At 39.7% G+C, this 19,498-nt stretch overlaps 3 protein-coding genes across 7 annotated transcripts; all 3 read right to left on the bottom strand.

Moving 5' to 3' along the window:
• Window positions 1-36: 36 nt before the first annotated feature.
• On the bottom strand, window positions 37-2,509 carry LOC116615610. Its single transcript, XM_048728941.1, has 4 exons — window positions 2,494-2,509; window positions 1,135-1,310; window positions 817-964; window positions 37-458 (listed from the first exon to the last, which is right to left on the bottom strand). The coding sequence occupies exons 1-4, from the start codon at window positions 2,507-2,509 to the stop codon at window positions 259-261; spliced, it is 540 nt and encodes a 179-aa protein (XP_048584898.1). The 3' UTR covers window positions 37-258.
• Window positions 2,510-4,475: 1,966 nt separating this feature from the next.
• Window positions 4,476-11,417, bottom strand: LOC5508581 (D(2) dopamine receptor). Of its 5 annotated transcripts, XM_032377370.2 has the most exons (3): window positions 11,286-11,390; window positions 7,375-8,949; window positions 4,476-6,132 (listed from the first exon to the last, which is right to left on the bottom strand). In XM_032377370.2, exon 3 carries the CDS (start codon window positions 5,808-5,810, stop codon window positions 4,809-4,811), a length of 1,002 nt encoding a protein of 333 aa, XP_032233261.2. In that variant the 5' UTR covers window positions 5,811-6,132; window positions 7,375-8,949; window positions 11,286-11,390; the 3' UTR covers window positions 4,476-4,808. The 5 variants fall into 5 exon arrangements, with proteins under 5 accessions (XP_032233261.2, XP_032233260.2, XP_032233264.2 ...); XM_032377369.2 differs by lacking the exon at window positions 7,375-8,949 and having other exon boundaries at window positions 11,286-11,417; XM_032377373.2 differs by lacking the exons at window positions 7,375-8,949; window positions 11,286-11,390 and adding an exon at window positions 10,472-11,199.
• Window positions 11,418-12,273: 856 nt separating this feature from the next.
• LOC5508579 (40S ribosomal protein S16) lies at window positions 12,274-16,421 on the bottom strand. The gene is made up of 6 exons (XM_001629132.3): window positions 16,345-16,421; window positions 16,218-16,250; window positions 15,479-15,580; window positions 14,814-14,910; window positions 14,419-14,466; window positions 12,274-12,485 (listed from the first exon to the last, which is right to left on the bottom strand). The coding sequence occupies exons 2-6, from the start codon at window positions 16,248-16,250 to the stop codon at window positions 12,340-12,342; spliced, it is 426 nt and encodes a 141-aa protein (XP_001629182.1). The 5' UTR covers window positions 16,345-16,421; the 3' UTR covers window positions 12,274-12,339.
• Between the last annotated feature and the right edge of the window lie 3,077 nt (window positions 16,422-19,498).

Raw genomic sequence — 19,498 nt, forward strand, 5'->3', positions numbered from 1 at the left:
GGCGCTAATAAGAGATAAGCTCTAAGTGACGCAGCATTTTTTTGTTATTGATGTTCATTTTATTGTCATAATCTGCGGCAGCATCAGTATCCATTTAACTTTAATCCACCTTTATCTATTATATTCCCATGATGCTATCTGGGGTGTGCCGCGTGTGTCTCTACTCTCGTTCTATCGAGGCTTGAAGATTTGAAAGCCAGTCGGGGAGTCGGTTTTCGCGCACGTCTTCTTATCGGTGTTGCTGCACTTGCGCGCGTACTAGTGACCCCCGCTATGGTACAGCCAGCGATCCGCGTAGTAGTAGGGGTAGCTGAACCCTACTATGTCCCCGTACTGCACTGGGGTGTTGTCAATCGCATTGCGGGAAAAGATCTGGAAGATAGCGATGGTGTTTTCGAACCAATGGTTTCCTTCGAATTTTTTCTCGTTGATGGAACTGTTGATAAGAAATAAATGTTCTATTTAAATATAACAAGATACAAAAGTGTAAAAGAAATACAAGATAAAATGTTTTGTTCTCAACTAAAGGCTCGTTAAACGGGTTTTAAAATGTCGGACCCTAGCAAAAAATTCGTTCAACACTGAGTTGCTTTTTATGGGTACGGTATGGCCCATAATGCCTGGATAGAATGAATATTAACAGGTGCTTGTTCGTAACTAATAACATTTTACTTATATTCAACTTGTTCACATAATAATTAAATAGCAAAACAGTAATAAATGATTACAAAAGAAAGTACTGTAAATTAAGTTGCTTTTCCACGCCAATATCAGTTGTACTTGCTTAATATATTTGATTGCTACCACTTTCCTAAATCGTACACTTGTACGATGTAGATTTTGAGCATCGATGGTTGTATTTGTTGCCATAGTAACCAGATGAGATGGTGACCATGTCGCCGATGTTGATTGGCTGGCTGTCTGACTTGCCGATTGCCCGGATGATGTACGTCATGGATTTGCGCTAAGACAACTTGTCAGACTGCAAATGAATAACAGAAGTGCTTTTGAATCGCCCATTATTTAAATAGTATTTGGGTTGTAAAAGGATAATTATGCATGGGAATTGATTCAAAGCAAGTAATAAGAAAAGAAAACCTCTCAAACCAGCCCCCCAGCCCCTATGACTTATTACACCTTAATCACTGTGTCCCCGGGGCAGTTATTTCGGTAGCAGTAGCTTGTAGTGCAGTGCATGTAGTATTTCAGGTTACTGCCATTAGTGTAAGAAATTCTCAGTGCGATCCTGTCTCCACTGCTGATGATGTGATGACGGTGATCTGTTAAAGGAACGAAAACATGAGGGGTGACTCATATGCGACGATACGGGGCGCCGATTCTCGCATTCGCGAGCTGCTAACTCTATTCTGCCAAAATAATAACGTCCTCTCTTGATTATGTAACCATTACCAAAGCATGGACTAAAAATAGCCTATATTATTTTTATACCCAGAGCTTCCCTGCTAGCAGAGGCCTCTTTTCTCTGTATTTCAGTGGGCTGGAGTTCGCGAGGAAAAGATACCTCTGCCATGGGTCGCAAGTTCGTTTGATCAAACCGCCGTCCACGATCGTGGACGAGATCCAGAGCGCATTCTCCGTTCATTAATTACTGGCCACTATTTGAGCCCACAATGGCTAGCGCATGCATGAAACGTATATCCGCTTCCGGATAATAAGCCCGCATTCGAAACGGCGTCCTCCGTAGAAATATCACGCGACGAATTATAAAAGAAGCCATTAAATGCCTTATCTTCATTCAGAATTTTCTCTCTTTTGACAAACGAGTCAATCTTCCGTTTACAGGTTTTGCATATTCTTCTGGGAATAGCTGATCTGAGTTTACCAAAAATTTTTGTAGCATTTTCTTCGAATCCAACTGTGCGATATTTACATTGAAGAAACTCGCCTGCCCAGATGTCTTGAAATTAATCCCACAAACAAGACAAAACTCGTCTTTGCTGCGTTTGTTGTTCAATCTTTTTAGTGACGTTTTAGGTGATTGAAATTGAACAGTTGTTTCCTTTTTTCGAAGAGGAGAACTAACCGGAGTTTGATTCATGATTTCCGACTAAACCCATGCAAAGCATATTGACAGCTTTCGCGCGATGGTACGGGTTTTGGCACATCGGTCGCTTATTAACGCTCACGCATGCGCAACAGAAACAGTTTCGACCCATGGCAGAGGTATCTTTTCCTCGCGAACTCCAGCCCAGCGAAATACAGAGAAAAGAGGCCTCTGTTAGCAGGGAAACCCAGAGCTGCATTAGGCCTCGAAATATTGGGGGGGGGGGGGGGGGGGGGGGAGGGGGACTTTACAGAGACATTAAGAAAATATATGGGGACACAGCCACGCCCCTACTGTTGATTTCCCTATAATTTTTGAAAATGTTTTTAGCTTCACAATGATATCCTCTTATTTTTATAGAGGTGGCCATCACAAATGAGATACTTAAAGAATAATGGTTAAGCATATATTTTGTTGAACAAACTAACATACATAGGTTATCATTTTTAGAATCGAAGGAACAATTGAGGGAACATTTCAGGCTTAAACAAGCAAAACATATGATAGAAAAATCCCAGAATTATGTAGATTGTGTCATACATCATAAATCGATAATGAATTTCAATATACATTTTTTTATATAAGAACGTCTAATTGTTTAGGTCGTTCTTATTTTTGGAGCATTTTAAGGCATAAACTGTTCCTATTGATGTTCTTACATTCCAGTGTATATTGATTATATATTTAACAATTAGACTACGAGTTCGAGTTTTCTATGAGTCAATATGATATTTTTTTATCCTTACCTCTTATTCTTGTACCATGAGTAAATGGCTATCAACACTTAGAAGCTTTGAATTGCTTTTAATTTGCCCTAGCACGCTTGCGGGATAACGCAAGGTAACGAGATGGGGTACTAGAAACTGCAAACAAATTGGGCAGACACCAATAAAAGCAGACGGAGATGATTGTCCGCAAAATCAATTTAAACCCTATGAGATAGCACTTTGGGTGTGGTCAACAGAAAATCTTACCACTTAGAGACAGTAAATTGAGTGTGGTCGAATGAATTTTTATCCCTAAGATATAGAAGAATTGGAAAAACCGTGAAACACCCCCTGAAGAAGGACTGAATAACATTTTAATCCTCACACCCCTTAAGGAATAGCGTTTGATGGAATTTATACCCTAAGAGATAGCAGAATCGGTAAACCCTAGGCCTCTAAGGGATTGCAGATTGTCGAGATTTTTTACCCTAAAAAATAGGACGATCACCCCCCCCCCCCCCGTCTACTTTTCTGGAGAGTCCCCCCGGGATGATCCAGGAATTCAAAAAAAAAGAGGGGCAAGGGTTTCAAGAAATGGGGAGCCAGATTTTAAGCTTAATATCTAAAAGGGAAGCGGGGCTCGCTCGACCAACCCCCTAGATACGCCCCCGTCTAAAAAGAGGGGGAGGGGCGCATCGAAAAACGTTTTAACACTGGGGGAACTCTTATAGAAGTACACCGAACTCCATAGCGTATTAGCAAGGCTTCCAAAATTTCCCTGGGGGAACATGCACCCGGACCCACCTTTGAAGGTGCTGATTTCACAGTTCTCAGCTTAATTATCTTTAAACCACCATTTATTCCTTTATTCCATATACATCCTTTATTCCACATTTAAAATTTAGAAGGGAAGAAAAAGTTTAGTCTATGTCGGTCTATGTCGGTCTATGTCATTGTGTTGAATTCTTACTAGCTAAATGATCACATAGTAACTTGTACAGCACAGTCTATTCAGTTTTGTTCTTGGTTTTGTCCACTCTTGGGAGATTGAGATTTAAACCAGATTAAATGCGGTATTAGTGTCGCGGAAACGATCCAATGTTTACGCGGATCGCTTTGAACTGTTACTCTATCAAAAGACACCTAATTATGGAGTACTTACTATTTATGGTTTATTAGGCTACCTTATTACACTTAATTTTCTCGTTGCTTTAAGTAAGGGGTTGAGTTGGACTTGTATTTATAGATTTTTATGAATCCAAATTTAGCCCACGCATCATTTGTTGCAAATTGTTTCAGTTTTAAGGATTACAGCACATTTTAATTCCACTTGTTTTGCTTGATTTTATTATCCCAAAAACGCGAAATCGCGTAAATAAAGTGATCTGATTTTTAGGAAAATTGGAAAATCGCGGAAATAAAGTGTCGCGAAATATCGCCATCTCAAAATCGCGAAATTTTGACGTCGCAAAAATTAAGTGTAATAAGGTAGTATATGCCGTCATCGTTACGAGGGTTTAAAGCAATGAAAAGTTGTTGTGGTCACGCCACCCTACCCACCCCCCCCCCCCCCCCCCCCCGATTGCAAAATGTTAGATTCGCCCCTGATCCCTTGATGATAGTACTGACTCTATTATGCCCAAAGCGAGCCCAAAGCTGCTCATAACTATATCTAAATTACTTTGGGCCAGCTTTTCCTTTACTTTTCCTTGACTTTGTTTACTGAACTATCTATTCATTGTAATCACCACAGGCTTCCCACCTACTCCATTCAAATTCACGCTAACGATTATCTACGAGCTATATCTTCATTCATTAAAAAAAAAACTTAGTTGAGATGTAAATGCATTTATCATGCATTTGTGCCATGCATTTAATTTATAAAAAATGCGTGCCCTTAGAAATCCTTCACTGGCGCGGGTAGGAAGCCTGTGATGCAAAATGGCGATCGCCGATCGATCTCTCATTCCCAGGCCTCTTCCCCATACCGGGCCTGATAAATACAGGCTACCCACTAGCACACTACAGTGTCCACATTATTGCATGCCTGGATTCGATTCTCCTCGTGTCCCCAAATTATTAGTTACCATATCAGTCACGGGGCCACTACGCCGAGAGGGCCTGTGCTCTAGCGAACAACCACATCCCCTGAAAAGCATGTGCTTGATTGATGATCTGAGCTCAGCGTTCAGGCACGTGTACAAGTAAGGGTTAAAACAGCTGCTGGAATACTGCAAGAGCTTGAGTATATAAGCACCCTGTACAGGAAAGGCCATCCCGCATGAAATACAGTAATTCAACACGACATTCGTCACTAAAAATGGGCCCCAACACAGTAAAAACTCGCCAATAACAACAGCGATGATTTTAGCAGCCTTTAACTCAGATGCGTAACTAAATTTTCTCTGATTTTCGTTAGCAGCCACGTTGATAACCCTGACATGTCGTCGAGCGACCATGAATATGCAAGAATACGTGAAGGTCATGATGATAGTAGGAATATAGAACGAGACGGTGGCTACGAAGATTGGGTAAATCCGCTTCGGAATCCACAGCTTCACAAGAGAAATGACGATCGCGTATACCCATGAGAATACTATCGTCACGATAGCACGGCATGGCGAGAGAAGGAACTGGTACCTGAAGGGGTATGTTATAGCGAGGTACCGATCACAGCTGACAAAGGTTAGGTTCATGATGGAAGCAGTCCCACACACGATATCGAGAAGCAGCCAGATCAGGTATTGCGGGGAGTGTGTGGGTATGAATGACCCGTCCGAGAGCATGTACAGCAGCCACATGGGCATCGCCAGCACGGTTACTAGGAGATCAGCCGTTGCTAAGGAGACGATGTAGTAGTTGGTGACTCGCTGAAGACGCTTGATCTTGCAGAAGGCGACCCAAATGATGATATTACCAAATAAGGCGAGGATCATGAGAATCACGAGCAGTACACACGACACGGTAATCATGGTGTGAGGTGAGGTGCGAGGGTGACCGGTCCGATTACCGAGGGTAGGGGCCACTGTAGCATTCATTGCCTTCTATGAAATCCAGGGATGTTCTTGGTGTCGTTAAAGTAGTCGCAAGCAAAGTTTTGCAAAGTTTACATATGATGGCAGTCCAGAAGCTTCGTACTTTGCGTGAAGGTTTGAGCGCGATGGTCTATTGACTTGGGGTCTAGGTAATGCAGTGTTGGTTACAGAGGTAGTTTACAGAGGTAGTCTATTAGACTTGCAGTGTAAATGACAGATCAGGGCGGCTACGTGGAAGTGTACAGTCTAGGCCGCTTTTTCCAGTGTCGATAAGGTAATCAAACAAGGCTTTGTACTAGGAAGGCTCGGATCCGGGCGTTGTGATCTGAAATTGAACATACCAAAGTTAGACACTTTTTATCAGCTGTAGTGATGTCTCACTTTAAAGGAATATCGGAGAGCAGATCTAAGACTTAAAAGCACTGCGACTCTCTTGTCTGGGCAGTAATGAAGACAAGGAAACGGGGAGACTAGGAAACTGGGTTCTAAGGAGAAATTTTTCATCCCTGCTCGCTAACCCCATCTTTTTATAATGACCATTTTCACATTCTAAGAACACATACACAAATATATTACTATTAAATCTACTCATTGTACAATTCAACATTGTGCCATACAAATCTATGTCTGATCGCATCTCTGAGTACGACGAAGCTACCCACGAATAGACAAAAAGGAAATGCAGAATGCAAAAAACTACATAATAAACGGTCAAAAGTACATACTGCTCTCTGCTTTGGCTACCACTTAGCAATGCCATTTAAAAACAAGAACGAAAACGCAAAAATAGGATAAAAGTTAAACGAAAGGAGACTACACATGTTGCTATCCATCTAACCCGTAAATTCCTGGAAGCTCTGTTTAACTTCGCTCTTCGTTCTCGCCCTAACTTTGTGAGCTCATAGGGTTTCGAGAGTGTTTCTTGCTCTCGCCCTAATTGTGTAAGACTGTGAGACTGGGGCTATTAGGATTTAAGATAAGGCCTTAAGGAAGTCACCATGCTAAGAGGCAATTTGTTGCCCGGAGATCATTCTATTCACAATAATATCCGCTTAATACAATTACCAAATATTCGTCAAAGATTGGAAGAGGTCCAAACAAATTATGTTTTATGGGTTGCTTGTACGTACATTTGTAACCGGATCCAAACATCAGAAACGATTTAAGTAATCCCCCAGCAATTGTCAAAACCGGCAGAAAATATATTGTTATGTGAACGGGAGATAAAGACAAGACTTCAATCGAAACCGAACCATTACACTGATAAGACTAAAATCACTTAAAAAAAAAGCAATTCTGTGAACGGAGAAGGGAAAATTGACAGCGATGTTGTTATTGAGAAGCTGCATGAGAAAAAGCCTGCATGGATAACAAGCGGGTTCCCAGCGAGTGAAATTCTAATTATGAAACTCCCTACCAGGTTTTGTAACGGTTAAACTCACAGCGGCCTATATTTAACGGCTTGCTAAAAACTTGATTTAGGGTTGCAAAATTATTTACGCATTCTAAGCTTTAGCGTAATTTTGAAAGTAAACGCGACAGAAATCTGACAGGTTATAACAAATACCTCTTGAAGACTACGAAGTCCCGCGAAAGCTTTAGAGAGGGATACTTAAGTTGGCTTAACGGCGTCGCACTTGTCTTGTTGTGCGATATTTCCTAGCTATCTTTATCGTGAAAAACATACGCATATCAGATTCCAACTGAACTAAAGACCACTAATGATGACAGAGAGTTGGATTTATATATCAAGAATTCAACGCCGGCGGCAAAAAGGGCCAACATCTCTCAACATTAGAAACCTAAAAAGAAGTTTTCAAAATTTTTCGAATATATTTATGACATGGCGTCACAAATAAGATGTTCAAGTGCTTCCCCCCCCCTAAGCTATTCAATGATTATCGGTGCAGGATATAAGGAGATGGATATATTAACTCTTTTTGCCTAGGAGCGCCCTTGAACTAATAAACGATATGCTCGTTATCTAACGCAAAGAATAATCTTTGGAGAATATTGGCCCAAACTAAGTTCCCTCACCGAGTATTAATGATCTTTATGTAAATATCCGTACCTATCTTTATAAATGTCTTATATCCAACATTAAATTTTCTCCAACTATTTACCAACACCATATCCAACATTAAATTTTCTCCAACTATTTTCCAACACCAGGGATATTAATCTAGGACTCGTGTTGCAGGTTAAAGTTAAAGACTTCCAATTTTCGCGAAAATGCTTATCAAAAGGCGAGGAAGTAAAGAAACATGAAAATCACTGGCGCATAAGTTTACCTCCTAGGAGGTGGATATTTTCCTGCGACCCGAAATCAAGCAAATGGCGGGTGTAACAGCCGATTTGCAAGTGTTTCCGAAAAGAAAAATTGTTCTAAAGCTCGTTTTATAAACTTAAACAATTATACAATTTCCATTTCGGCGGATAGTGGCTTTAAAAATATCTAACTCGAGCCTTCGGCTCTCGGAAATGGTATAATTGTTAAATGTGGCGAGGCTATTCTTAAAAAACCGGTCTTTATTCCATACAACAGTTACAATATCCACAACCTTTCTTTCCCAAGCTAAGCCAGATGGGAGTCTTATCATATTATATCCTAATACCATTTGATTTTGCCCGCAATGAATAATAATCACTGAGCGCTAGCAAGAGATCTAAGTACGAATGTCTTCAAATGACAAGGTGGTGGTTTTTTTGTGTTATTGGTGAAAAACGTCAATTTCAGTTTATACAGGATGTGTGATTAATAGAGCCCGCAAGCAACAATATTCGGTACGATCAAATGAAAATGACAAACCTTTGATAAGCAAATAAGTCTTTCATATTGAATTCTAGTCGTTTATCACAATGTAAGCGCAAACAAGTTGGCTAGCAATTTGTAATCGTTTGTTTTCATTGCATTGTTTCTGTTGATAACATTCAATAGAGAGAAACACGGGGAAACACAAAAGGACAAGAGACTAGGAAGTTAAGTTATGGTCCCTAGACTATTTCTGCTAAGTATACCGTATACTAAGCCCATCTTAGCTATGGCGGACTCAGAAATACTGTAGTAGCGCGTGATGCATTTCTGGTTAGGAACACTTATTTAAGCTATCCAATGCAAGCCATCCTCGGCGCAGTGACATTCCTGAGAAAAAAAAAAGCAAACCAACAGTCCGCGAAAAAAAAATATCGAAAAAAGAAACACATCTGCTTGCATCTGAAGCGCAAGACCAAAAAGCCTAAAAGGGCCAGTTTATAGAGCTGTTCACCATAATAAATTGACGTCTTTAGATAACTAGATATTTCAAATATGAATGATGACTTAAGGTCGTTAGCTTTGGGCAAAAACCGTTTAATTAAAAATATGATTCCTGCAGTCATAATAAGAATCATTTAGTCGGTCTCGCAATTTCTTTCAGCCTCTTACATTTCAAACACTTGCCTGGTTACAATGAGTAGCCCAATGAGATTTTAAGTGAGGGAGTTAGTCTCACTTAACACCTCCTTATGTAGACAGGATTGCCTAGGAAGGGTGTATATATTTCCTAAAACCCAGCGAAACAAGAATAAAGAAACACTTTGCCTTCGCGCCTGCATTGAAAATAAGCAAACTTGCGCGCCTAATGTTACTGGCGTTAGTAGGACGGTCCTCCGGTTTTGTTACTGAGTTGTTGATTCCTGTAGTCATTATAAGAATCCTTCAGTCGGTCTCGCAATTTCTTTCAGCCTCTTACATTCCAAACACTTGCCTGGTTACAATGACTAACCAGAAAGATGACCAAAAAGAAGAGGACGCGCGTTCACTTCGTCTTCGCGCCTACATTGAAAATAAGCAAACTTGCGGGCCTACTGTAACTGGCATTTGTTACAGGCGTTACTCTGTTTATTCCGTCGATGTTGTTGAGACGTCGCTGATTTGGCGTTGTTGTAGTGGGGGTGTTTTTCAAATTACTAGTTATGGGAGAACCATTTTGTGCATTCTGCCGTCGTAACAATAGGGAATTTAAGCAACGACGACTGCAATGCGAACGGCGACGGCAAAAAAAACAATTAAAATTCAAAGAGCCAGACATGAAATGTGCTCGAAATGGATTTTGTCTGATACATTTCAGCCGTTTTTCTTCAAACTACAACGTGAAAACTCCAAGTTTCACGGTCTGGCGAGGACGGGAACTTGTGCGCTGAAAACGAACTATACTATCCGTGTTTGATATGTTAGAAATAAGGTTCTACATCCGTCTATAATTTTGGGGTACTACAAAAACGAGTGAAATTGATCAAAACTAGTTTTGAATTGTGCGCAAAGCATGAAAGCTTTTTTGGGTGTTACGTTCTCTCTGCCGTCGCTGTCGTAGTTGCTTAAATTCCCTAATAATACAAGTGGTTCGCCACTGAGATGGGAAAACGTTAAGCTAAACGTGAATTTGCGGCCCACTAGTAACAATAATATGGTCTTAACCGCATGAAAGCTTGAAAACTGCATGTAGTCGTGTGATATATATTTGTTGCCATCGAAAATTTGGCCGTATAAATACTTTTTAACATAGTAAAAATCCTTAAAAACTTTGTGTTATCGTGTTTTTCAAGCTGCAAAGAACACCATCAATTTCTTATTCATCTTCTCACCTTACTTGTGTCTTATTTAAGTTAAAATGTTATATTCTCACCCCATTGCTTTGTTTCCTATTCCCTTTTTTGCATAAGCTAGGAGTTTTCACCAAACTCCGACTCTGGGTCTCGTAGATTAGAGAGGGAAAACCTCTCATAATTGCTTCTGTATTTGGTGTAAAGTGAGCGAATCACTTACAGCTATGTTTCCGTTAGATATTATTAAAACCGCTTTTAACGCTTCTATATCAACAAATCCCCTTTTCCGGTAAAAGTCTCAAAACGCTTTCGCAAGTCTCAAGCAAGTGAAATCTATTATTTTTTCAACGATCCCTTACTGTTTTCTGATGATAATATCAACTTTGCCGAGTTGCTGGTCTGCCTCTTATTTTGTTTTAATACAAGTTTATAGAATATGCTGGTCTGGGAGTAAAATAAATATTCTCGTCGGATAGCAAGCCTTATCAGAGGCTTGTGTAAACGGTATTTTGTGGATTTTTCTGGTAGTGATCGCTGGGACGTCACCCACCGCAAATAGAAGTGCGAAAAAGGCCATTATTATCGAGAGCATAGTCAATAAAAACGTACTTTTTGATGCCTCTGCCGTCATCACACAAGCGTAGCATATTCATGCGAAGAGTGCGCTACTTTAATTAGTAAAAAAAGCATTTTTAAAAAGGTGGCATAGATGACAGATGCGAGAAAGTGGTAAAAGCGTATGCCATTTTTTGCACAAAAAATAATACAGAGGACGAATTTTTCCCCTTAAAAGATCTTATGGTGGATTCCAGTATTGATCGATTAACAGAAAAAAAGATTTTGAAAAGATTTGTTTTGCATGGAAAAGAAAAAGTTTCTTATAATAAGGCCTACCTTCCAACATTAGACAACGCGTTGCACCGAGTTATAGACGGCGATTTGAACCTTGCGCATAGAACACACCACGACTAAATGATAGAACGAAAGGTGACACCCCGTTAATGTTGTTTTTGGAAAACCCATGGTGTTCTCGTACAAGACCCCAGGTGTTCCCGTCCCAGCTGGCCCGCGACAGGTGCGCGGGCCAGCGTGGACGAGCGGGACTGGCATTCGGTACCAGACCCTTGCCTTTTCCTTTCCTTTTGTCTGTATAGTGCCCTGTGGCTACGGGCGTCAAAAAGTCTGGTTTGAGTAGACTTCGAGCTACCGTAGATACCAGAGGCTAAAGTACCACACTGTCTTGAGTATGACGGACCATCATATGCAGTAAACGCTGTAATAAGCTCCCCAGGCTATGACTTTTATCTCGAGGAAGGGGTTACCGTGAAGGGGGCTAACATGGAGAGGGGCTTGTTTTAAAATCTAATCCTTACTTAGGTATTTTTTGCATAGCGGTTGGTTAATTTATAGAATTTAGCCACGTCTCTTTTAAATTTATAGGCCAGGAAGAGGCGCCCCTCCTTGCTACACTAGCTGCTGACGGCAGTAATGTGGGGCTAATGTACTTTGTAAACACACTATTATTAAATCAAATCTTCATTTGTGAACTGAAGTTAAAGCCGCATTGTCACCAGTTTACTTCCGGAGGTCCGACGGAAACCTCAACCGTTAAAAGACAAAAGAATCTATTTAAATCCGAGATATTTTTAACAGGCCATCCACTCTAAATTATCAATCACATCCTCAAAGAGACTTCCAATAGACACACTGCTTTCAATATTTCGAAATATTTTTCGCGTTTTCCGTTAAACATCATCGGATATTGTGCACCATAATTTGCATTCAAGTAGTGGGGTAATAAAACAAAAGATTAAGTGACGGGGGGGGGGGGGGGGAATTGCCGAATTATCCCCAATTCCCAAGACTATGATGAGGTTCACCCTTTTCTGCATTCACATACTGCAGGTGTTTTATTGAGCAGACAATTTACATGACAGCGCAGTAGAGATTAACGGTAAGATTTTTGGTAGCGTGAACGGGCACCAGGTCCACCAAACTTCTTGGCCTCGGTACGACGGGGGTCAGCGACAAGCAGTGATCGGTCGTACTGGACAAGGATGTCACGGATTTCCTTCTTGGAAACCTCATCCACATCTACAAAAGACAAGGAGCAAGTGAATAAAACTTGTAACAATGATATTACAGAATTTCTACTTAGAAAGATGAGAGTGGTATTTTATTGTAAGACTATCCACATCTTCAATAGACAGAAGCAAATTAATATAAAGTCTTAATTAATGTGATTAATATAAAGATGAGAGTTATGTTATATTGTAAACCTCATCAACGTCTACAAAAAAAAGGAGCAATTCAATATAAAGTCTTGATATAAGGGGTTTCATGAATCCCCGGTGGCCGGCAAAACCACCAGCTTTTTTCCACCAAACGCCGGCTACTTTTTAAAAAGGTTGAACGTTGTATTTTATTGTAAGTCTATTCACGTCTACAAAAGACAAGAGCAAATTAATATAAAGTATTTTGCTCATACATGAGCGACAATAATGTTTTGTCTTCAATATTCTCTCAGAGTTTAGAAAAATATAACTTTCTCGCATTGCTCATATAGAAATAACATTGTGATGTTCTTATTGTAGGATGAATTTCAGTGATTCACACCAGATTTTGTTTGCTGCTGAAACGAATATTTATTTTGCATGATCTACATGGGGTTTCATAGCTTACAAAAAAAGTCAGTTCAAAAGACTTTATAGGTTTGCAAAACCGCAGGCCATTCCAAATTCAAATATTCAAGTTTGTGGTATAGTCTTTCAAGACTTTATTTCTTAACCATTAAGACTTAACCATGAGCAAATTAAATTTAAGTGTTGCAACACTCCGACAGCGCTGAGAGACTATATAACAATCAGTCCCTTTAAAATGTTACAAGTTTCTCTCCCTCAAACATGTACGGAGGTGTAATAGTAAGAGGAATAAAGAGACAACAGATTACACGAAAACCTTGATCAAACAGAGAAGATAATTGATTAGAGTGGATGAGGGTTTAGCCTGCTAGGCGGCTCTCTGTAGATTCACGATTCCTGTGGCGAGGGAAAGGGAAAGCTGGCAGCAAGACCCCATGTTTTTGCATGTTCTCTGTTCGCTGACAAATGAAGCACGCTGATTGGCTAATTTCGACAGGTCTAGGCCTATTTTAGATTTTGTCACTCTATTATGTCCTTCGACTGTGCACTCCGCATCTATTTCAACACCACTTTAAAGTCTTAAAGATTGCAATTATTACGAGAAAAAGTCTGCTATAGAGTCTCTGCTCTTTAGGAATTTTACCAACAGGCGTGAAAGGGGTGGAATGCAAAAACTGCCGGCTCTCCATTCTCCTTTCCCCCTTTCACAGGAATCCCGAATCTCTGGAGAGCTGGCCAGCAGGTTAATGAGGGTTCCAACTCTCATGATAGTTTAACCATACACTCTTAATAACTCTCAATCACCTTGAATATGTTACAGAGAGAATTTTTGTTGATGAAAGCAGGTTAAAAAAGTGAATTTCAACATGGTTATGAATTAGGAAGTCAAATAATCAATGGGGCTGATTCTTTGATAAAAACGTAACCACTCTCATTAAATCTCAAAGACCGTTTAAGAGCTACATGGAAAGAGTTGAACTATCATTGGGTTTAATTGACTATGATATCTAATTGATTGAGGTTTAGGACAAGCTAAGACATCTTTAAATAGAGTATCAGAAAAAAAAGGTAACAGTAAAACGACACAGGCCATTCATTTGCCAGCACTTCAATGGCTTCCAATATGTCATCTCACTGCAACATGTAGACCAATCAAAGAGTACAAAAATAAAATCTACATTTGATGACCAAAGCAAGAATGTCAAGCCAGAGCAAGAAAAGAAATAACTAGAAAATGTTGGGTACAAATAATGCATGTTTTTAGTGTGACTGTCTACATTGTACCATCAAAAAATATCGGCAATCTCAAAACATTTCTGTAATCTTAAGAATGTTCTCAGTGCGATTGTACACTCTGTAACCTCCAAACCATTTCAAGAACTTACACTTCTGGTAGTAGGCCACAAGAGACTTGGAGATGGCTTGTCTGATAGCTGAAGAAAAAAAGAAGCAACATTTGTAAGCTTGGAACTCGGTCAGAAATGTTGATCAAGAGAACCATTTGCCTAATGTAGGATTCTTTAGGATAGCTTTCCTCTCTCTGCTTTTTAATTAATTTATGCCCCTCAGAAAACTTGTGACAAAACCCCTTAAACACTGGTTGAAGCAGAACAGGAACAAGTACAGGTAATATCATAGTAGGGACTTGAGATGTGATAACAGCTAAGTACAGCTAGGACTGCATGTCAATATCAACAGCTCAAGGCTCTTTACATTAGCAGCTACTTCTTAATTTCTAGGACAAACTCTACACTTCATCTCAACAAACAAGTAGACGCACCATAGATTCTGCTGGTGTGCCCTCCACCCTTAACGCGCACACGGATGTCAACACCCTCAAAGCGCTCCTTGCCTAGAAGCAGAATTGGCTCCTCAACCTAAAAACAACAACAACAAAAATGACACCTTAACAGGTATAACTATTACAACTACCCACAAGCTATAGGACAACTATGTCATCCAAGGTAGGTTGAAATACTTGAAAGAATAGTATACAATCTACTCGCAATAGCTACCAAGCAAAGACGTACACAAAATCTCCCTAAACTGAACTTCTATACTTCTAGATGGAATATAATGTAGTAACACTCCGACAGCACTGAGAGACTATGTAACAATCAGTCCCTTTAAAATGTTACAACTTTCTCTCCCTCAAACCCTGCACACCACTGTAATACCATGTACGGAGGTGTAATAGTAAGAGGTGGGACTATGAATACAATAAATGTACAAATAGTCAAAAGGACAAGAATAACACAGTCTCTGGGGTTTAAAAAAAAATCAAAAATAACAAAAATAACTGCTCTTTTCATTGAATTAACATCAAATCCTGTTCTGGACTTTTTAAAGAAGATCTTAGTAGTTTTTTTTATATTTTCTTTAAAACAAATTATTCTTATAAAAAACGGATTTCACAAAATTAATATTCCTCGACATTGCAAGTACCTTGAATCTGAGGGTTGAGGGTTCCACCAGATGGAGGGGTACCCCGTTGACCTTGATCATGCCATTACCACGCTTGCAGAAGGCCACCGCTGTGGCAGTTTTCTGTCAATAGAAATTTAGACAAATTTCTAACACCAACTTGTAAAGAAGCATCTAGACTTTACAAATTTGCCATTTACCCAAGTTGGAAATTTACAATTCTTTAACATATGTTGCATTGGTAAACAGGAGTTAATATCATCATTGTTTTTCCTAGAATATTAAGCTTATTTTGACATATTTTTTTAAATCTTCCATGTTACTCGTAACATAGATAATAATAATAAGAAATTCTTTAAACAGAGTTGTGTTTTAGACTAGAACTGGAAGTAATCCACTCTCGAAAAATCAAACAGTTTAAGTTTGAATTCAAATTTCAATCACATGACTTAACTGATCGAACTGGACTAGACTTTAATGCAATGTACGGTGTTCGCTTTAGGTCGAAACACTTTAGAAAGCTTATAATCAGTTCAGTTCTTCTAGAGGCTACATTAAACTTTTCAGCAGGCTTATTCTTATGAGATCTAACTAACAATCAAAATTTGAAAACAATTCCTGTGCGAAGTTCAGGCTTCTGAGGATCTCAAATTCATTTCAACGTCTGCTCCGTATATTGGGGCTTCCACGTGCTACAAAATGGCCGACTCTACACGGATTTGAGTGATTTAGGACGCGGAATTCATCATCGTGTACCCACCTTACGGCCAAAAACTTGCACTGACTGCGACATCTAGCATTAAACAAAGTGTTGTATTAGTTTCTGTTCGAATATCAGCCCATTGTTATAAGAAAAGTAGGGTTTAAATGTGTCGCAACCAGCGTACCTTGAAATCGCAAAAATGGCGTCGGAGAAAGAGAGAGAGAGTGTTTTGCGCATGCCCGAAATAATGCAACACGAGAGCGAGGCTGAAAAAAAAAAACCCAAAGGCAACCCGCGCGTTTACGACAGTGACAAGACAAGGTTGCTTAGCTCGAGGTTTCCAGGTTGTTTTCAATTTGAAGAGAAAAAGGGAGCAGAACGACAAAAGGTCCCACATGATGGGTAACACGCTCATTTATTAGAGATATTCGATGCACCGCTGAAATGGGCGAATTCTTAGGTCATAGAATAATATGGTATGCGTTCACGGCTTGCGTTGGTGACGTTTTGATAGGAAAAAAAGAGCAGTTTCCTTTTGAAATTGGCAATTGGCGCCTTACTGGTGTGATCGCTAGAATGGCAACAAAAGAATATGTGATCTGGATTTTAGCCTAATCCCCGAAACTCCGAAAACAGTAATTACCGAATATAACCCACGTGGAGAGCCGGCTAGAAGTCTATCTGGATTTCAATAATACAAAAACATAAACAATTACCAGATTACTGAAGGCGTTTCTTTTTATGTCTAATCAACATAAGTAAAATACTAGAATAAGAGCGCTTCGATTTCCCATTTAGGAAACCTAAGCACAAAAAAGAAAGCTCTATCTCACAGAACGAGTTTCATGATGTCTCATTATTTATATGAACTTTAGTTTTCTCTGTGTCTGTCGAAACAGATTTTGAGATGTGTACCAACGAATCCCTCCCTTGTAAATCAAAATGGATTAGGCAATTTTCTCGATAGTTTTTCTTGGCAGTTCCCCGCTAACAGAATATATGGCTGGTTTCGCTTAGCTCGCTCTGAATCTGGCTTCGGTTGACTATGACTAGCTGTTCGGCGGTGTCTTATGTGGCTGATTGTTTTTACTAGCTGCAGTCTGTGCAACAATAGGGCTGCCCCTTTGTCGACCAAGTCTATTAACCCTTAGATCTCCCTCCCTATCTCCCTGTCTTGTTTGTGTATTATCTTGGTCGACATTCTGCACACGCTTGCATAGAAGTCGAATAAGAACAACACGAAACTGACTGTTGTTTGCAAAACTCAAAACTGGAATCAATATACAGTTTGAAAGAGCGAACACAGCACTGGCGTTTCGGATGATCCATTCGTCATAAAAGTCCAGTTCTATCGTCATTATTGCCCTCACTACGACGAATAAAACAACTACACTGCATGGAAACACAATTGTCAAAGTGATGTTAATAAACATCCGGGTGTGTTTAAATCGCCATGCTAGTGCCTTGTCTATGAACACAGGCTTCCCGTCTGTAACGTCCCGTTGTCGCTCGTTCAGAAATCTGGTGATCCTGATTGCCAGTACAAGCATTACAATGCAAGGTACAAAGTACACAAGTGTTACGAAGCTACCGAAAATACCAACCATTGCGTCTTTACCATACTGGCAGGTCACACTGTAAGTAGTCGGACCTAGTTCTTCGCGGACTCGTTTGAAACTTTCAGTCAAGGACACACCCAAGATAACTCCACCGACCCATGTCGCCGCCAGCAGTTTCTTCACCAAGGAAGAAGAACTCAGCTTCATTGAGTAGAAAATTGAGATGTATTTTTCTACAGAAATAACGACCACCTGGAAAACCTTGATAAGCGAAAGCGAGTAGGTGGTAAAGCGGAGAGCTCGGCAGGACCAGTCACTTGTAAACTGGTCCTGTCGAGCTGTCCACATACATTTGAAGGCCGTTAGCAACAAGAGCGCTTAATGAGGCCAGGGTGCTGATGAGTGCTAAGCTGTAGAGAAAGGGTATGGTAAGGTTTATGTCCATCGCTCGTCTCGGCTTTTTCCTTTGATCTAGTTGAACTTGACGCAAGACAACGAGGAGTAAGAAAAAACCTAAAGAGCCGAACAGGAAATACACGACAAAGATGGCAAAAAAGACTGATTTGGTGATGTTGTCGACGGGTAAGAAGACGTAGCTCTTTTCTCGGCCAGTGCCGTTGACCAAGGAACTCATATTTGATTGTATGAGTTCTGTTCTCTGCATTTGGACCGCTAATCGCGACAACTCCTGTTTTACTTCTTCTACTTCTGCCAGGAAAATACTGTTTATGGCATCTGGACGGAAAGAAATGACCAGCATAGAACCCGTTATCTCCATAAAAACTGATTTTTTTTTTTTTTTTTTTTACTTTAATTTTTGTCTCTTTGGTAATCTTATAAAATCTGGAACTAATTTGAAGAAAAAGGGATTACACATTTTATGATAACGAGGTTCAAGGCTTTCCTGAAAATTCTAGCTATAAGCTCAAAGATTTAGTCACACTTGTCTTTTTATGTTCATTTAAATTTCGTAGCTTGATCATTTGAATGTGAATGACAAGTCGTCGATAAAATTTGTGAACGGTGTTTGACTGACACCAGCAAGCTTGTTAAAGAAAGAAATGGGACATTATTATTTTATTCATATATTATAATTTCAACTTTAAGTTGAACTCAGGAGGGCGGGCGGGGCAGGTAAGGGTTTGCGGTGATGCGGTTTTGCCTTAAATCAGGTGCGGTTTTTCGTACTTTATTCCGCGGTATTGCGGTTTCTCTAGACTGCGCGGTTTACAGTTATTGACTTATTCTTTGTGCGGTTTTCGTACCTCTCTTACGCCCCCTCTATGAACCACATCTTATTTTTTTGTGTGTATTGGTTAGTCAAACTTCAAAGGCAAAAGAGGAAGTTGTATTGTACAATCAGCAGATCTGAAATCACTTGATCCAAATAAACGTTGTCCATTAAAAGCAGTTTTTCCTATTGGGTATTCAACACTTTTTTAAGCCTTGAAATTTGCAGTTGCACAGTGGAATAAATTCAATTTAGAATTAATTAAAATTATCCCAAACACTCTATTTTTCGGATGTTTTCTAAAGGAGAAAAATAGAAAAACCTCATAGAAGAGGGCAAGTTCATAACGAACTTGCCCTCTTCACTAATCTCAAATCGCACTCTTATCTCTACGATTTTCTATTCTACTTCCCATCTCCCTATTCCTTTCCCTTTACCCAATGATAAGGACATTAACACGATAAAACATAAGGTTGTGTTTTTTTTAAATTTATTTAATAATTAAAATTTAAACGTCATCCAGGAATACAAATTTTAAGTTAAAAGTT

This window comes from Nematostella vectensis, chromosome 6 (assembly GCF_932526225.1).
Source record: "Nematostella vectensis chromosome 6, jaNemVect1.1, whole genome shotgun sequence".
Classification (NCBI taxonomy): Eukaryota; Metazoa; Cnidaria; class Anthozoa; order Actiniaria; family Edwardsiidae; genus Nematostella; species Nematostella vectensis.